The 18,258-nt window shown below is 49.7% G+C and overlaps 2 protein-coding genes across 2 annotated transcripts in view; one reads left to right on the top strand and one right to left on the bottom strand.

Annotated features, from left to right (window-relative positions):
* Positions 1 to 8: 8 nt before the first annotated feature.
* On the top strand, positions 9 to 11,299 carry RETSAT (retinol saturase (all-trans-retinol 13,14-reductase)). Its single transcript, XM_004691590.2, has 11 exons — positions 9 to 451; positions 1,912 to 2,094; positions 2,396 to 2,637; positions 3,124 to 3,325; positions 3,756 to 3,953; positions 5,625 to 5,744; positions 9,001 to 9,139; positions 9,316 to 9,425; positions 9,499 to 9,665; positions 9,867 to 10,026; positions 10,264 to 11,299. Exons 1-11 carry the CDS (start codon positions 277 to 279, stop codon positions 10,401 to 10,403), a joined length of 1,836 nt encoding a protein of 611 aa, XP_004691647.1. The 5' UTR covers positions 9 to 276; the 3' UTR covers positions 10,404 to 11,299.
* Positions 11,300 to 17,920: 6,621 nt separating this feature from the next.
* LOC105854249 (transcription factor mef2A-like) overlaps positions 17,921 to 18,258 on the bottom strand; it is a 3,760-nt gene continuing 3,422 nt past the window's right edge. The window contains exon 4 of the mRNA XM_012731466.1: positions 17,921 to 17,930. Within this exon, the coding sequence (XP_012586920.1) occupies positions 17,921 to 17,930 (10 nt within the window). The remainder of the gene's footprint in view (positions 17,931 to 18,258) is intronic.

Genomic DNA, 18,258 nt, shown 5'->3' with positions numbered 1-18,258 from the left:
CGCGCGTGCGCACCGCGGCTCCAGAGCACCGCCCGGCCGGGAGTTACACCTCCCTGCCGGCGGGCAGAGGAAAGTTCGCGCTGCCAAAGAAGTACGAAGAGCCGGGAGGGTCAATCTGCGCCGGAGTTCAGGCTGTGGGCCAAAAGCCCCGGCTATAAAGCCGTCAAAGTTGCCTCCTCCTCGCGGGTGGGAAGGACAAACTAACAGGGCGGAGAAGCTGCCCAGAGGCTGGGTGCTGTCGCACTGCACCGATTCCTCGGGCCCCGAGCCGGCGCCATGTGGAATTTGCTGCTGCTGCTGCTGCTGACTGTGCTCGTGTTGGCGATCCTTGGCACAGTTTACGTAGGACTCTTTGCAGAGAGCTCCCCGAACCCCTTTTCCGAGGATGTCAAGCGGCCACCTGCCCCCCTGGTGACCGACAAGGAAGCCAGGAAGAAGATTCTCAAACAAGGTCAGCCGGAGGGACCTTGGGAGAGCGGGGCTGAGATTGGGCATCTGTGTGGGCTTGTGAACCCATTCCAGAAGGGGACCCGGGCTAGTTTCCCGGTTTGTAAAGTGCAGGGCGGGCTTTCTTGCACGTGAAAACGCCCGACTTGATGTCCACCACCGGTGAGAACATTCACCTGGGCAGGTGCAGGGAATGGTGACCCCGTCCTCAGGCACCGTCCTTGGCGTGCTGAGGTCTGGACACAGCCAACCACCACCAGCCCTAGCCATTGAATATGGCCGCGCATCCCAGGGGAGAGAAGACGGGCTCTTTCCCCCACTTGGTTCTAGGACCTTAACTTTTCCATTTACTCTCCCATGTAGGCTCAGGGACATGGGAACGCTGCACTGATGGGCATTGTGCCCATCAAGTGATTGATGTGGTTGGACCCTGTTTGCAAAAGTCACTTAACAGGGTGCCTCAGACTCTGAACCCGCTCTTTCATCAAACGGATTGCTTCAAAGTTTAATTTGTTCTTCTTTCTGAGGTTTAAAGAAAGAGTTCTTTGGCTTTTTTTTTTTAAAGCGCCTCTTTAATCTGGTAAATTTTATACTTCTGTGTGAAAGTTACTTGCTAAACCCCCGGGGCTTGCCCGCCTGGTCCCCGGAGTTTCGCGATCCCGGACGCGGGGCACCGCAGGCCGCCTCCGCGCGTGCGCACCGCGGAAAAATAGTAATGTTCTAAGTAGAAGGACTGTTAGTCTGGATTTGGGAGATCAGTTTTAACTTGAACTCTATCACTATTTTACTGCAAGCCATTAACAAGTCACTTCACCTACCTGAGGTTAACTGAACATAAGATGACTAGTTTAACTTTTCAAACCAGTTTGTGGTCTGTTGGTGGGTCATGAAATCAATGCAGTGGACTGTAATTAACATTTTAAAATGTAGTAACTAGGACCTCCCTCGTGGTGCAAAAAGTTAAGCCTCAGCACTATGCAGCTATCAACAGTCACTGCAGCCACTGCTGCATGAGTTTGATCCGCAGTCCTGGAGGTGACCCACATGGCGCAGCAGACCTCTCCTGATCTGTCCACTGCCCCCCTCAGCAGTGTTTTTCCGTAGAACGGCCTGTTCTGCTCCCCATCTGTCTCTGGTGAATCCTCTCACAGCCCTTGCACCTTTGGTCTGTACCCCAGTTCTGTATGCATAAGTAAATAAATCTTTAAAAAAGAAAGTTGGGGAAATTCCCCAGGTACATAGTGGCTAGTGGCTTTGGTTAAATCAGTTCAGATCAAACTAAATCAGTTTCATCTTCCTGACTGGTCCTGCAATTCTCCCTGGCTAAATGTTTGCAATATTTCGGTTAGCAGCTCAGTGCCAAACTGCTCTAGAGTTTTCTTGCATTATACAAACTTGAAAAGTCTTCCTTGCTTTTTTGCTGCCCCTCCTTGAGAAGCCCAGCCTCTGTTCCCTCTGTTACAGCTTTTTCAGCCAGCCGGGTGCCAGAGAAACTGGATGTGGTGGTGATTGGCAGTGGTTTTGGGGGCCTGGCAGCAGCTGCAATTCTTGCTAAAGCTGGCAAGAGAGTTCTGGTGCTAGAGCAACACACCAAGGCAGGAGGCTGTTGTCATACCTTCGGAAAGGATGGCCTTGAATTTGACACAGGTAAGGTTTATGCGGCAATGGGGCTGGAGTAGCCACTGTGGGCTAACACTGGTCATTCTGTTGTTTGGGAGGCCTCCCCTTCTCTCTCAGCACCACTTCGTCTGACAGCCACCCCTCTTGGGAACGAAACTGGGCAGGGATTTGGTGGTGTCTGCTGCAGTTCCTCCCTGCAGCTAGGGTGTCCAGCGCCCTCCACTATGGGCTTGACCATATAGGAACACCGTCTACCTTGTTTCCTTGTTCACCGTATCAGGCTCAACCCTTTGTCCCTATGCCACCTTGTTTTTCTGTCTCCCAACAGGGATCCATTATATTGGGCGCATGGAGGAGGGCAGCATTGGTCGTTTCATCTTGGACCAGATCACTGAGGGGCAGTTGGACTGGGCTGCCTTGTCCTCTCCCTTTGACGTCATGGTTTTAGAAGGACCCAGTGGCCGCAAGGAGTTCCCCATGTACAAAGGGGAGAAAGCCTACATTAAAGGCCTCAAGGACAAGTTTCCCCAAGAAGCAGCTGCCATCGACAAGTATATAAAGTTGGTTAAGGTAACATGGACACCCTGAGTAGTCTGTTTATGACCAACAAGGCCGACCTTCTTCATTTCGGAATAACTGGTGGGAGGCAGAAAAGGAAGAACAATTGGTCTGTCCTGAACTCAGCCCCCACCATAGCTGACCTCTGTCTCTGCAGCCGGTCTCAGCAGCGGCCATGCCCGCTCTGGCCTCTGGGGGGCGCCCTGCCCCACTCCCGCCGAGTATGCTGAGCTGGCCTCCATACAGTCAGAGCACTCTCCCTTTTTTGTTCGTCTGAGACCAGATTGAGATTTTTCAAAAGGAATTGGAGAAGAAAAGCAAAAAAAAGGACTGGCTGATCTGATTACAGAATGGGAAAACTCAGTGCACAGATTTTTAAAAATTTAAACTCAGTAAAGTTCAGCCCACAGCCTGGGGGGTGTAGGCTGCTGGAATGGTGATTCTGCACGGTGGTGTCAGAGATGAGACCTGTTCTCCCCGGCTTACTTTCTCCCCTAGGTGGTATCCAGAGGGTACTTTCATGCCATCTTGTTGAAGATCGTCCCGTTGTTTGTGGCTCAGCTTCTCAACAAGTCTGGTGTGCTCAGCCATCTCTCTCCCTTCCTTCGAGCATCCACACAGAGCCTGGCTGAGGTCTTGCGCCAGCTGCCGGCCTCCCAGGAGCTGCGGGCCGTGCTCAGCTACATCTTCCCCACTTACGGTGGGTGTTGGCTGCAGGAGGCCGCGGTGGTGCTGCCCTCCTGACTGTTTCTTTCTGAGCCTACTGGGCTGACTAAAATGGAGCTGTATAAACCCCAGGCCCACTGACGCTTATGGACGAGAAGTCTGTCCACCTGCCTGCTGGATTCCCTGGTAGTTTCCCCTTGCCTCTGCGCTAGATGGCTCCTTGTTTAAACCAACACTGTCCTCCATGCTACTGGCAGCGTGGCCGCTAGAGGGAAGACTTTCTCCTGGCTCCTGAGACCTGTAAAATAGCCTGGGTTTGAATGGAGCCCTCTGGCTGGCCTGAGTCCTGGAGATCAACTGGGCCTGGAGATGGGCATATTCTGGCTGCTTGTTACCCGACAGGGGCCAGATTCCTTTCTGAATGGGGCCGCTTTGCCTCATCACCCTGTCCTTTTCTCCTGTAGGTGTGCCCCCCAATGATGCTTCTTTTTCCATGCACTCCCTGCTGGTTGACCACTACCTGAAAGGGGCCTTTTACCCCAGAGGGGGGTCCAGTGAAATCGCCTTCCACACCATCCCAGTGATTCAGCGAGCTGGTGGTGCCGTCCTGACAAGGGCCACTGTGCAGCGGGTGTTGCTGGACTCAGCTGGGAAAGCGTGTGGTGAGAGTTGGGCATTGTGCCTCACGGTCTCTGGGCTGTGGTGGGGGAGCGTTGGGTGGAGAGACAAGAAAGCAGTGAGTGCAGAAGGCATGGAAGAACCAGCCTCCTCGTGGGCGTTCTTTCAAGGCTGGACTCTGCTCCAAAGTAGAGGCCTGGAGTCAGCCATTAGTCTGGAGGCAAAAAGGAGGCAGAAGGATAAAGGATTACATAGTCTTCAAGGAACAGCATTTAATCATTCACTCCACAGATTAAAATGTTTATCTAGTAATCTGTGACCGTGTGTAGGGCTGTGTCCTTTTCATCTTTATGTTTATAGGTCATAGCAAGCTGTAAGGCTACGTGTCTGCTCACAAGGCGTCTGGTGAGATGAGTGAGTAACTAGGCCCTCCATGTGGCAGGGAAGATGCCCTGTGCTCCGTGTGGCAGGAGCACCTTGCCGGCTCAGGTTTTTGCCATTCCCTTTACAGAGAGTCAAGTCCCATTATAGATGGGCTCCGTGATGAGAGGCTCTGTGGGAAAGGGTTCTGGAAAGCAGACTACAGACTAGGCCATCGATGACCAGGCGTACTTAAGCACTAAGGGAGGGGTCAGGGAGAAACAGGAAAACAGAAGTGTGACTGTACAGTCACCAAGAGCAGGTGAATGTGTGGTCCAGTGTACCACACATTGGGAGCAAAGGCCACAAGCAACTCAGAATGCTTTCGTAGAGACAGAGAGAGGGGCTGTCAGCAGAGTGAGCTTTTCTCTCATGTCCAGGAGCAAGTTCTCTTTCAGCTGAAAGAGTTCCGTGAAGGTGGGTTTATCAGTTCAATTCAATTCAATATCTCTATTTATTTTTGCTTTACATGGGCTAGGCGACAAAAGATTAAAAAAAAAAAAAAACAGAGAATACCCAATGCCTAACTCAGCAGGTTTCCAATCTCATAAAGTCACTGTGATATAAATTAAGTGCCATAGTCGGGGAAGAGCAGGGAGGGCCTCAGAGGGGAAGCAGAATGATCATATTGGGTGATGAAGGGTGAGGAGAAACTAGCCAGAGGTAAGGGGAGATTACTCCAGCCAGGGGGAGCAAAGAGCACAAAGATGCAGAGGTATGCCAAGCCTGAGTGCTTTTAGGCTTCTGGAAATACTAGACTGAACCATAATAAGCTGCCATCTTTGTAGGTCTAAGTAGCTGAAGGCTGGCTGTTTCTTCTGGTTCTATATAATAGTTGAGTTAGAATGGCCAGAGATAAGGCTGGGCACATGGACGGTGTCAATCAGATCATGAAAGCCTGACACAGGACTGTGGAGTTGATCTTACAGAGAGTAAAGCATCCTTAGCGGGCTTTAAAGAGAGTGTTTCAAACTCACACAGCAGTGAAGCAGGACCTAATTCCCAAGGGAGGGTCTCAGCTCTTGGCTTTGGGATCCCTGTGGAGAATGTTGAGTTTGGCTAAAGAAACGATCTCCCACATGGGGCGGGAGAGCTAAGGAAGGTGAGCAGAGTGAGTGGGACACTTCAGGGAGTTTTGCTCTGAGTTTTGCCTGTGAACTGCCTCCCCGGCCCTGGCTGGCTAGATGCCCAGGTCTGAGAAAATGAAGTGCAGGCTTGAAGAGATGTGTTTGGACATGGGCTTTTCTCTGCCTCCTGGAGTGTGCAGAACCTCAGTCAAGCTCTTGTGCCTGCAGGGGTCAGTGTGAAGAAGGGTCAGGAGCTGGTGAACATCTACAGCCCCATCGTGATCTCCGACGCAGGCCTGTTTAATACCTATGAGTGCTTGTTGCCAGAGAGCGCCCGCTCCCTGCCAGGTAAAGACTGGGCCACCTGCCCTCTTTCAACCTCCCCGACCTGCGCTCTCTACAGCCAGCGTGCCCAGCCTGCACAAGTCTTTCCCCTGGGCTGCCCTTTGTCCTTCAGCAGAAAAGGGGAGAACACTGGTCTCACATCTATCACCATCAAGCCTGTGTTTGGTGGCTGGAAACAACTTCCTTCCTGTCTCATCATTCCCAAAGACCCTTTGGTCATTACTTCTCCTTACATTTTTGGGCATCTTTCCCCATGTAACCTCACCACTTTTCCTCCCCTTTCCTCACTTTCAGTTGCCCTCAATCAGAGATCATCTTTCTAATAGTTGATGATGGAGGGCAGAGCCCTGCAGGGGTATTTCCTCTCATTACGTTCTTTACATCTGTGGCATGAAAACCTTCCTCCCTTTCTCACTTCTGAGTGGGGAAGAAAGGTCTCACATATCACTGAGGGAAGCAAATGCTGGCATGGAGAGGAGACGTTGTGTGCCTTATTTGGGACCCCCAGGTGATCTTTTTCTGCCTCTTTCAGGAACCAGCTCCTTTTTGGGGTGGAGGCCACAGGAACACCCTTCTGATTCACTTCTATCCTTGAGCCCTGGGCTTGAAATCTGGGACCACGATGGAACTAATCTGCTCTGATAGGCTATCCCAAGAGAAAAGACTGGTTTTGTGGAGGGGGGATGTAGGCGTATTTATTGGGTGCCTTTGGTAAGTGTGTCTGAGAAGCTTTACTCTGGCATTACTGAATCCCTTAGCCACCTGGGAGAGAGCACACATTACCCTAATGTTTACTGCTGAGAAACTGAGGCTATACAGGTAAAGTAACTTTCCAAGGTCAACCAGCTCAAAGTGGCAGGCATGAGAACAGGGGTGTATCTGGCCAGAAAGCCAGGCTCTTAGCTTCCTGTGCATTGTGACAACAGGCCTTCCAGAGGAAAGGAGGCTGACTGGCTCTGAGGGCACCCACAGGGTAAGAGAGAGGCCTCTAGGTGAAGATCTCTGGCTGGGGCGGGAGGCGAGAGAAAGGAGTATGCAAGAGTTGACTGGGATGGGAACCAGGGGCGTTAATGGAGGAGACTGGAGAGCTGTGGAAAGAGCTCTCTACCCCAGAGGCCAGCCTGTGGTTTCTCTCTGAGAAACAGAGGAGGTGGGGAAGTTCAGAGTGGTTTGGGAGAAGAGCGAGGTGCTGGATTTACTTGTGAGAGAGAGGGAGGGGTGGGCAGTTAGATTTAAAGCGTCTTTCAGGAAGAGGTGTAAGATGTGTGTGACTGAAAACCAGCCTTCTTGTCCCTTTGCCTCACTTAGCATCTGCTACCAGCCAAGGCCTCCCCCTCTCAGGGGAGTGCTCAGTGGGGTGAGGCAGGGACTGCCCAATGGCAAGGCAGCTGGGCAGAGCAGGGTGGACCAACAGACTTGACCTTTGGCACTATAACTCCCTCTCTCCCAGGACCTCTGAACACTGACGCTGCCCTCTGGCAGATCCCAATGTCCTACCCGGATCTGCCCTCTCCCTGGGCAGCCATGCTAGAGTCACCTTTCTGTACGTTCACCAGAGGAATCTTCTAAAGCTTGCAGCTTTCAAAGCTATTAGATCTCCCACCAGGGACCAAATGCCCCCTCCCCATCCTTCCTTCTTCTTTCTACTACCCCCGCCCCCTGCCCACCCCAGGGCTGGAAAGTTGGACATTGTCCCAGTTGAATCCCAGTGAGAGCGGCACGCCTCTGCCTACCTCAGAGACCCAAGGCACGACCACTCCTGTCTGGGATGTTCTCATAGATCTGTACTTCTCAGAGGTAGGAACCAGCTACCTGGTGGCCTTTGGGATAGGCTGTGCCAGTTGGGCTTGAGGGTGCAGGCGGGGTGGTCAGGCAGAGGGAGGCCTTGTGAACAGGAACACTGCATAAATTCACTGCTGAGCCTCCAGGAGGTGATGGGGGATGGTTTGGAGAGGAAGGTTTTTGAGTGGGGAAGGCTGGCCTGACAATGTCGGTGAGGGAAGCTAAAACTGGCATAGCTGTTGGTTACTCAGGGTGATCTTTTCCTGCTGCGTATATAATTCCTGGACTCCTTCCTCCAAACGGGAGAAAGGGAGAGGTGCTACTTGGAGGTATTTGCTTTCTAAGGGGCCTTTGAAGATCGTGGGGGTGTCACACCTGGGACCCTGCATCCCTCTGTACTCATGCCTTCCCACCCTAGAGGGGGGGTGTCAGCAGGGGTGCGATAAGGCAACCCTGTGGCTTCTGAGCAGTTCATTTCTTGTTTCTTATCTTGGCTGTGAAAACCCACATTCCCTTCCTCTTTCACTGTGCTCCACTGCCACGGCTGGGTGTTTTCAAACCCTTTTCACACGCAACGGCCTGTTTTGGGTGATAAGCTACTGACAATTCTGGTCCCCTGCCCTTCGCACTCCATTCTTTGCAGTCTATTCAGGTAGCCACCTTTCAGGAAAATGCCCTTTTCCCACTAGTCAGGGATCACAGCTGACTCCTTGTAATGTCCCCAGGGCCTGGCTAAATATTCCACGCATAGGCCCCCAAAAGCAACCTCAGGCAGGTGCTAGAGATGGCCCCAGGAATGGGTACAGAGGATGAGCCTCTGTGAGAGGAGGTTCTAGAAAAGTGGTCTGGGGTCATCCTGGGAGTTGCTGAGGTCCTGCTTAGGTCCTGAGGACACTAGCTGTCTCTCACAGGAGCTGCCTTCCTCCACGGTACTGTTCCTCCCTCCTCCCCAGCCTGAATCCTGAACCGCCAGGTGCCAGTAGTGCTCCTTGCATTTGCTTATTGGCACTGCTCGCCACTTTGAGGCCTTGCATGGACGGTCCAGCACACTAGGAATTATGCACATTCACTCATCCAATGGCTTGTATTAAAGTTAATACTGAAATCAAGGCTGATAAAAAAAACTACTGTTCACATGTGGGGAGCCTAGGTGTCTGCTCCTAACTTAAAGGCCTTAAGGGAAAGATGGTGGCACTTAGCCTGGGACTGCCCTGCAGGCACCCAGCGCCAGCTTAGGGAAGCTGGGTGTCACCTATTTCTAAGGGTACCCAGAGCAGAAGTGGGTGGAGGTAGAAAAGCGGGAGTTGGGGGTTGTCCTTCAATGGCAGGAGAGTGAAGATTGGGCCCCTCCAAGTCACTGTTGGAGTATCAGTGATAAAAATGGCCCCGGGACAGCGAGGCTGCAGACAGTGAGAGGTCTCAGGACCAGAAGTGGCTGCTCTGGCGGAGGCTCACAGCTGTGTTAACTCTCTGGCAGGTGTGAAGCAGCAGCTGGGGATGGTGCGACCAGGCCTGAGCATGCTGTCTGTTTTCATCTGCCTGCGGGGCACCAAGAAGGACTTGGGTCTGCAATCTACCAACTTCTATGTTTATTTTGACACAGACATGGACAAGGCGTAAGGCGCGCGCGCGCGTGTGTGTGTGCGCGTGTGCACATGGGTGTGTGTGCTTGGGGGCAGGATGTTAGTGTGGGCCAAGAGCCTATACCTGCTTCATATTCTCCTGATGCTGGGGAGTAAAAAGCAGATGGGGGTGGGAGGAAGTGGGCGCGAATTGCTCATTTCACCCTTAGGATGAAGCGTTACCTCTCGATGCCCAGGGACAAGGCTGCGGCACACATCCCCTTTCTCTTCGTTTCTTCCTCATCAGCCAAGGACCCAACGTGGGAGGACCGATTTCCAGGTGGGCTTAAGGCCCTGCGGGAGGAGGGGTGGGGTGTAGTGGGCAGCAGTAGTGACCCCGTCTGCCTTCCCAGGGCGGTCCACGATGATCGTGCTGGTGCCTACTTCCTATGCATGGTTTGAGGAGTGGCGGGATGAGCCAAAGGGAAAGCGAAGCAGTGGCTATGAGGCCCTCAAAAACTCCTTTGTTGAAGCTGCTCTGTCAGCTGTCATGAGGCTGTTCCCGCAGCTGGAGGGAAAGGTAGGAGCAAGATTGTGGTTGTGGTGACAGTACTCCTGGTGCCATCTCCACCTTTGTTTGGGGGCAGAGAAGTAACCCTGAGGTAACAGGCCCAGGGAAGGATAACCCATGCAGGCTTAGTCAAAGGCAGTACACATGGGACAAGAGACAAGGTCTCACAGTTTCCATTCTTGTCCCCGGCTGCCTTTTTTGCTTCCTCAGGTGGACAGTGTGACTGGAGGATCTCCACTGACCAACCAGGTCTATCTGGCTGCTCCCCGTGGTGCCTGCTATGGGGCTGACCATGACCTGGGCCGCATGCATCCTCGTGTGATGGCCTCCATGAGGGCACAAAGCCCCATCCCCAACCTCTACCTGACAGGTATACCATAACTCCATTTGCCGGGACCCTCAGAACCTCAGATCCTGACACCCCAAGTCCTCTGGCTCTGTGTTCCCTGCAACCTCCATACTGAGCTGAGCTTCCTCAGCAGGCTATGAGTTTTGTTCCTGAGCTGAAGTCATCTTAGGGTGACCCTAGTAGGGAGGGATGACCAGCTCTTGCAGTCCAGCCCCCTACCCCCACCTCCTCACTTGGGTCTTTGCTCTTGTCTCCTAGGCCAGGATATCTGCACCTGTGGGCTGATGGGAGCCCTGCAGGGCGCACTGCTGTGCAGCAGTGCCATCCTGAAGCGGAACTTGTACTCAGATCTTAAGAAGCTTGGCTCAAGGATCCAGGTGCAGAAGAAGAAGAATTAGTTCAGTCAGGGATGAGCCAGAAGATTTTGACCAGTGCTTTGACTTACCCATAATGTCTTTCTACATTAGTGCCTTGCTCATATAAAGCACCTGTAATTTGGTTTTAATTTCCAAATAGTGGCCTTATACTCTAGTCTAATATACATCACTGTTCTTAGACTGAAGCTCTTCCACCTGGTGAAGGTGACATGCTACCCCCACTGAAAAGGCCCAGGGCAGGCTACTGATTTAGATCGCCTCCAGGTCTCAGCAGGCAGTGCGCTGCATCCCACAGCCACACCTCCTTACTCTGAACAAGTGCCAGCTGGACAGACCCTTAAAAGCGCCGGTGGAGCTGAAGCAGATTGGCCCAGTTGTCCTGAGATGTCTCTCATTTACTCTTGGGCTGCGTTAAAGGAGTTCTACATAGTTGAGGAGAAAGGGTCCCCAGTGAGGTTTCAGTCAGAATGTGGGGATGATTTTGGTGTGAGGTGCCAAGGCCTTCAGATCCTGCTTTTGCTGATTTCAGGGGTTGCTCCAGAGGCTGGAATCATGCCTGACAGGCTTGTGGTTGTAGGGGCAATGGCAAGCTATGTTAGTGAGGTGTGTATAAAGGGCCAGCTCACACACAGCCAGGCCCTAGGCTCATCTTCTTTGTGATCAGAGTGGCACTGGGATCTCAGCACCCCAGCACCAGAACACATCCACAACACATGGGGGAGCGTGATACTAGCAGTGTGGGCACAGGACTGGAAAGAGGACTGCAGTTAAGGCAGCTGAAAGAGCATCTCAGACCTCAGGTATAGCGAAGATATGTACAGGGAGACAACCAAAACCCAGCTGCCGGGGCCCTCCCTGGTGGCGCAGCAGGTTAAAGCACAGCACTGAGAATCTAAAGCTGCTTCCGCATGAGTTCTATTCCAGCCTGCCCCGGAGGTGACCACATGGCGTGGCAGACCTCTCCTGACCCGCCCGCTGCTCCCCTCAGCAGAGTACCTCGTCGATCTACCTGTTCTGCTCTCCACTCTGTCTATGGTGAAGCCTCTCGCCGCCCCTGAGCCTCTGGCCTGTACCCCAGCTCTGTATGCACAAATAAATAAATCTTTAGAAAAAAAAAAAAAAAAAAAAAAACTCAGCTACCTCCTAGGCCTAGAACACCAGGGCTGTAAGGTGGGGAGGAGGAAGAATGGGGCTGAAATCAGCTGACATTAGAAAATGGAAAGCTACAGAATGTGTACAAAGCCCTGAAGTGGCATTTCCAGTTTAGTGCTACATTTGGAGATTGGATAGAAAAACGAATAAAAATCGAAGGTTAAAAAAATGCCCCTTCCCTGGCCCTCCCTGGTGGCGCAGCGGATTAAAGCACTGCACTGAGAAGCTAAAGCCACTTCCGCATGAGTTCGAATCCCGCCTGCCCCGGAGGAGACCACATGGCGTGGCAGACCTCTCCTGACCCGCCCGCTGCTCCCCTCAGCAGTGTACTTCATCTACCTGCCTGTTCTGCTCCCCACTCTGTCTCTGGTGAAGCCTCTCACCATCCCTGAGCCTCTGGCCTGTACCCCAGTTCTGTATGTACAAATAAATAAATCTTTTTAAAAAAAAAAAATGCCCCTTCCCTTATATTTAGCCCAATTTTAATGCACTATTAATAGAATTGATATATTAATAAAATTGATAATTTTATAGCTTTAATATTTGAAATTTATTTTGGTTTCTGTGCAATGATACAAAACTACATCAAGATGGCATCGATAGAAGCTCAGTGAAACATTATATACTGAAAATACTTATCATTAGCCCAAAATAAGCTTTAAAAATAATTAGTTACAAAAACTAATAAAACACTGCAAAACAGTGGCAATCTAATAACTGGGAAAATGAAAAAGGGAAACAATTTCAACAAGCAATCAGTTTGTTAACAGTAGAAGACTTCTACATGAAAGGAGTATCTATCGAAGACTGAGGGACTGACTTTGTGGCCAACCTGAAACCCTATACAGCTCACACCCAAGGCCTTTACACAGGAACTTCTAAATTGGGATATTTGAGAAATTCATATGACTTGTGGAACCGGCTGGGTTAAGATTCTTGGCTCTAGATGTATAGTTACATTAAACCTGAGAATCCTTTCCCACTATTCTTTTTAAGCAAGGTGATACCAAACATAACCTTGCCAGCCAAGTTTTCAGAAAACAACTGGCAGAACACCAGGGTTTGGGGTACAGCACCCTCCTCATATTCAAATCATTCAGAAACGTGCAAAGTGCTGGCTTTCACCACACAAACAGTGTTATGTATCAAGTTACCCTGTATAAACAAGGATGGGCTTCTGTTTTTTGAATTAAATGACATGAATTGGAAAAGAAAATGAGAATCGCCATCAGGAGAATTTTGGAGGTTTACAATTGCATCACTGAATAGTTCATTACAAGCCACCATGAGAAAAGAAACCTCAGAATACATGTATATATATAGCTGCTTGTCAAGCCTTTCCGAGTTGTGTCCCTGGACTCGACTTCCCACCCCACCAGGCCCCCACCTGAGAGGTGCCTGGGCCAGCACACCCTCATCCACACACAATCACTAGGAAAACTTGCTACCTTTGAAAAGAAACCAAGGTGTCCTTTGGCATGAGAGCAAGTGGAAGGTCAATTCTACTGTAATCTTTCAGCACAAGAAATGATAATTCACAGAGTCTCAAAAAGTGGAGCTATGCAGATTCAACAATATTTGGTGTCCACTTGGTACAACCCTCTGGGTTCCTGAAACCAGCCTTTCTTTCTGCTCTTAATGAACAAAACCCGACCACAAGGGACAGCAGCCAGCAAAAGCTGGTATGTGAGAACTCAGCTGTGTCACATCCTGATATCCTCAACAAAGAAAGCCACTTTGCAAGAAGAAACTGAATTCCTGAACTACCTAGGAAATGTCTCTAGGCTGGGCAGATGCAGAGACAGTGCCCGGGACATGCCCACAAGTAGCTTAGTTTTCTTGGTGAGATGGGACAGAGACCTGACGCTGACTGCCTTCTGAAGTTTAAAAACTACTGGAGTAGAAAGGAAAGAGCTATATGGGTTAGGGGTGGGGGGTAGTTAGGAAGGTACATGGGAACACTTGAGCTGGGCCCTGAAGAAATAGATTTAGGGAAGGCAAGGGAAAGAGAAGGCGTTGCATTCTAAGCAAACGGCAACATGGGAGGCCCGGGAGTGGAGGGCATAGCAATAGCAAAGAGCACAGAGTCTAGATGACGCCAGACGAGGGCACCCTGGCTTGGCTGGGATGCGGAGGGAGACAGGAGAGTCCTGAGCTCTAACGTGCCTATAACCGGATTCTCCAACCCATAAGAGGGAGCGAAAGAAACTTTAGATAAGGGCAAGTATTTTGAAGAGCAATCTGGTCTCTCCGCACACCAAAAATGAGGAGAACCAATCAGAGGCTCCTTAAAAAAAAATCACAACAAAACCCAACACCCAATAAGGAGACAGGGCATGGTGTAGCAAAAGAGCAAAGAAAATGGGAAGGAAGGTTGTCTAGTTATTAAAAGAAAAAAAAATGTGTAAGACTTGTATCAAGAGAAATGATAAAAGTTTGCAGTTTGGAGTTGAAATGATTAAAGAAATCACAGAACTGAGCAGGGTGTACAATAGGTAGGAGAGAGACATCCTGGTTTAGTGACAACAGGACCATCTAGCTGAAGTAGCACACAGGACTGAGTTCTTTGGGGTGCAGGTCAAGGATATAGACTTGGAAGTAACTTAGAATAAAAAACAAATGAGGTTCTGAGGAGACAAATTAATACATCTGCTTTTGAGGGTCCTCGCCCCTGGCCAGCACAGAAAAGGCAAAAGAGTTCTTAGAAGCCAGGAAAGGTTTTCAAAAAAAACTAAAGAAGGAATTTCAATGTGGAGGGTAAGTGTCTTAAGTCAGTCAAAAGTAAGACCAAGCCTTGAAAACAGTCATTGGATCTGGTGACCTGAACCTCTGGAAAAACACTAATACAAAGACAGGAACCAAAGTGGGTTCATCAAGGTCATGAAGAGAATGAATGGCAAGGCAACGGAAGCAACTTCCTGGAAAAGCTGGGCAGTCGCATGATTGAGTCAGACGGCCAGGAGTGGGGGGCGTGGCCATGCACGAAGGCAGGGAAGGTGCAGTGCAGACAGGCACAGGCTGAAAGCCTTAGAAAGGAGGCAGGGGAGAGAAAGGAGGCAGGAAACAGCGCAACCAGGCTCTTCCTCAGCACTAGGAGACTCTGAGAGAAGACTCCTCACACTGGAGGAGGTATTAATGGCTGGCGCACGAGTGATGGCAAGGAACATTCATTCCATAGCCCCCAAATGGAAACTTCAACCCAAAGCCATGGGCTGTTTTAAGCAAGAGGGAAGAGAATGCGACAAACAGGATGGTCCCTTCTGCCTTCGGTGGAGGAGACTTCATTCTCCCCTCGCCTCCTGCGTTCCTTGCACTTCCCTGAGATCAGTGCTTCCCTTTTATTTTTATTTCCCCCCCCCCCCTAGAAACCACAGTAACTATGCACTGTAACTATGCATGACTAGAACAGATTTAAAACATTCAACAACATTATCCAAGATAGTACTCTTTATGCCTGGGGAGCTCTCAATTTCTTGTATTAAAAAAACCCTGACAGGGGATAGAACTAGAATTTTTAGTCATTTTCCTTGGCATTTTACATCATATAAGACCACTAATTAAATTAATGTAAGTCAGTTTATGAGAAATGTTTCAGGAAAGCTCTTCCAAGAAACTACAGACTCAAACCAAAATCCTTTTACAGGTTTTGTTGCAAAAAGCTCTTATTACAGTTGTGAGCATGGAAGAATGCAGCATTTCAATAGTCATAACTGTATTTGTAAAAATCTATAATGGGAATAGTGGCTTTTCAGCTTTACTCCCACCACCCCCAAGTTCAGTTTTATACTCAGTACACCAAATGGAAGTTGATTCACTTTGTCTTCACTAATATGAAAATATCAGAAAAACTGTGAAGAACATATGCTAGTTGGAAGCAATAAAGCTTTTTTTAAGCTGCCATTTGGTTTACCACTGAAGCCTTTGGAGAAGTGTGTTCACAGTGGCCCTCTGCCCATAGTATTCATCGTCTACATCATCCCATATCCCCCCAAAGTAAGAGGCCTTGGTAGAAAAGCACCTCCGCCTTCTGCTATATCCTGGGCTTCACAGATGGTTTTTTGATGAGTGCAATGCTATTTTCAAGGGGCAACTTGACTACAAGGCCCAAGGGAGGGTGCTTAGCAGTAGTAGCCTGCGAGGGTGGGGGTCTCCCTTTGGTCAGAGCTGGGTTCCCTTGCTCCCTCCACTCACACTCAGAGTTGAAAGGGTGGAAACCACCAGCATAAAGGGAACACAGGAGTACAAGGTCGCCAAAGTGCAGGTGCAAAAACTGAAAGTCCCTTGCCTCAGTCACCAAATACCAGAGGAGGGAGTGTCTCTTCGGTCACAGTTTTTAACTCTTCGTTTCTCTTGATCTACAAACAAATCAGCAGGCAGGACAAGGTTCTCGAGAACAGAAAGATCAAATCTGAAAAGAGAGCAACATGGCCCATTGGTAACGTTCACCTTTTTCCAGAGGAAAATATTTCAATGCTGACTTGGAATAGGAGCGGGAGGGGGATGACCTTATAGGTACTGCAGTTCAGAGAAAAAAAACTCAGTATTAAGACAAACTGACACTCTGACCCTCTGATCAGCAATTAACAACAACAAAAGAAAGCACAAAGGTTATTTTAAAAGTCAGTTTGAAATAAAACAAATACTAGGAAGTATATACTTGGTGGAGGAGACATGAGGAGCTTGGTTTCTTTCTTTTTAAGAAAAAGATTTATTTTTATGTATGTATACAAGAACTGGGGTGTAGGCCAGAGGTATGGGAATGTGTGTGGGAGAGAGAAGATTCACCAGAGACAGAGCGGGAAGCAGAACAGGCAAATCTACTGAGATACACTGCTGAGGGAAGCAGTGACCGAGACAGGAGAGGTCTGCTGCGCCACGAGGGTCAGCTCCCTGGCTGAGGATCTAACTTAGGCCGTAGTGGCTGGTGACAGTTTTTACAGCTCAGACTTTAACCCCTGTGTTGCCTGGGAGGCCTGGAGCTTGGTGTCTGCTATCATTCCACATAATTTCAAGTTGTCTACGTGGGCATTTTTTTAAAATCAGAATAATCCTTAGTCATTTACCTAGGAAGGTACTAGGTCAAGGGCTCCATTGTAAAGCTGACCTAGTAGGCTAGTTAGCAAAGATCTGAGTGCATGGCTTACTCTATAGCTGATAAGAGCTGCACAAGTGATCTGTGTTCCCCACAGAAGTTTGGGGACAATCCACACTTGGGTTACTAACTACTCCTTATCAATGACTTCATGTCCCTGAAACGACGGGTGAAGGAGAGTGTGCTGGCAACAAGGCCGGGGAGGACACTGTCCCACTTAAGCTGCCTTCGGGAGAAACTTGCTCAGTTCCTGGTGCTACAAGGTGGTGGTGGTGGTGGTGAGGCTTTACTGTTTGGCAGAGGCCGGGGTTGGCAGAGGCGACATGCAGGAAATCGAGTACCCAATGCTGGGAGCTGAAGGCCTATCTGTTTCAGGATTTGTTCGTCTACACAAAGTGTAGTTTAGTGCTGTGATACAGAAGTGTGTCAGCAGCAGTGAGCATCGTCTGGGAACTTCCTAGCAGTGTAGAGGCACGTGCTTTACTTCATGCCTAGAGAAGTCAGATTTTGTTTCCTGTCACAATTCCCAAGGCGGTTCATATGCCTATTAAAATTTACAAAGTGCTGGGCCCTCCCCAGTGGTGCAATGCGTTAAAGCGCAGCACTGCAAGCTAGACGCAACTGCTTCAGTGTGAGTTTGATCCCTGCCCCGGAGGTGACCCACATGACACAATAGACCTCTCCTGACCCTCCCGCTGCTCCCCTCAGCAGTGTGCTTCATCAGTCTGCCTGTTCTGCTCCCCATTCTGTCTCTGATGAATTCTCTCATCACCCCTGCCCCTCTGGCCTGTACCCCAGTTCTGTATGCATAAATAAATGAACCTTTAAAAACAATTTACAAAGTACTGCAATAGTGCAAAGAGCTCAGGACAGGATCTTAAGGTGTCACCATCCAGTCTTGACATTGCCACAAACTTGTAAAGGGAAAAAAATCATGGTCTGGGCCTGAGACTCCTCTGTCAAAAGAGGGATCTGTTGCAGTACGCGAAAGTCTCTTCTAGCTCTAATACTGCAGACACGCACACATGAAGTCTACTAAGTGACCTGAAGAGAGCAGAGGCAATGGCAGCAGCACTCCCAGGTCAGCTGCTGTTGCTAGGCCACGCGAGCCCACTGCTGGGCTCACGTCCCGTATCACTCCCAGGGATTGGTTCTTCCTTCCTTACCTTCTGGTCCAAACGCTGATAGTCACCAGCCTTTGGCCGCCGAGTGACTTTGGATCGTTTTCCTTCCAGAACAAAAGCAATAATCTGGGGAGAAGCATAAAGAAAATGATTAACAAAAGGCTAGTGACCTATTTGTCTCTGAAATAAGAGGTGGCCACTGTCAATGACCCTGACAGGAAACAACAGCAATTCACTCCCCGAAGGAAGCCTACTTATAACAGTTTTAAGGATAGGTCCTTTCAATTATACCAGACTCCCTCATATTGCTAAACAGGAAATGACAAATGGAGAAGGGCTGTTCTGAACTCTAGCTTGTGGGAGTCTATATAATTTACTCCAGGCCACTCAGCTGAAAATCTACAGACACTTTCTCAGGAGCTCCAGGTGAAGATACTCCCCCCTCCCCTTTTTTTTTTTTAAGATTTATTTATTTGTTCATACAGAACTGGGGTACAGGCCAGAGATG

This window comes from Condylura cristata, unplaced genomic scaffold, assembly GCF_000260355.1.
Source record: "Condylura cristata isolate star-nosed mole 26May11 unplaced genomic scaffold, ConCri1.0 scaffold00031, whole genome shotgun sequence".
Lineage (NCBI taxonomy): Eukaryota > Metazoa > Chordata > Mammalia > Eulipotyphla > Talpidae > Condylura > Condylura cristata.
Note: the sequence above shows the minus strand (reverse complement) of the source record. Positions and strands in the feature narration are given on the sequence as shown.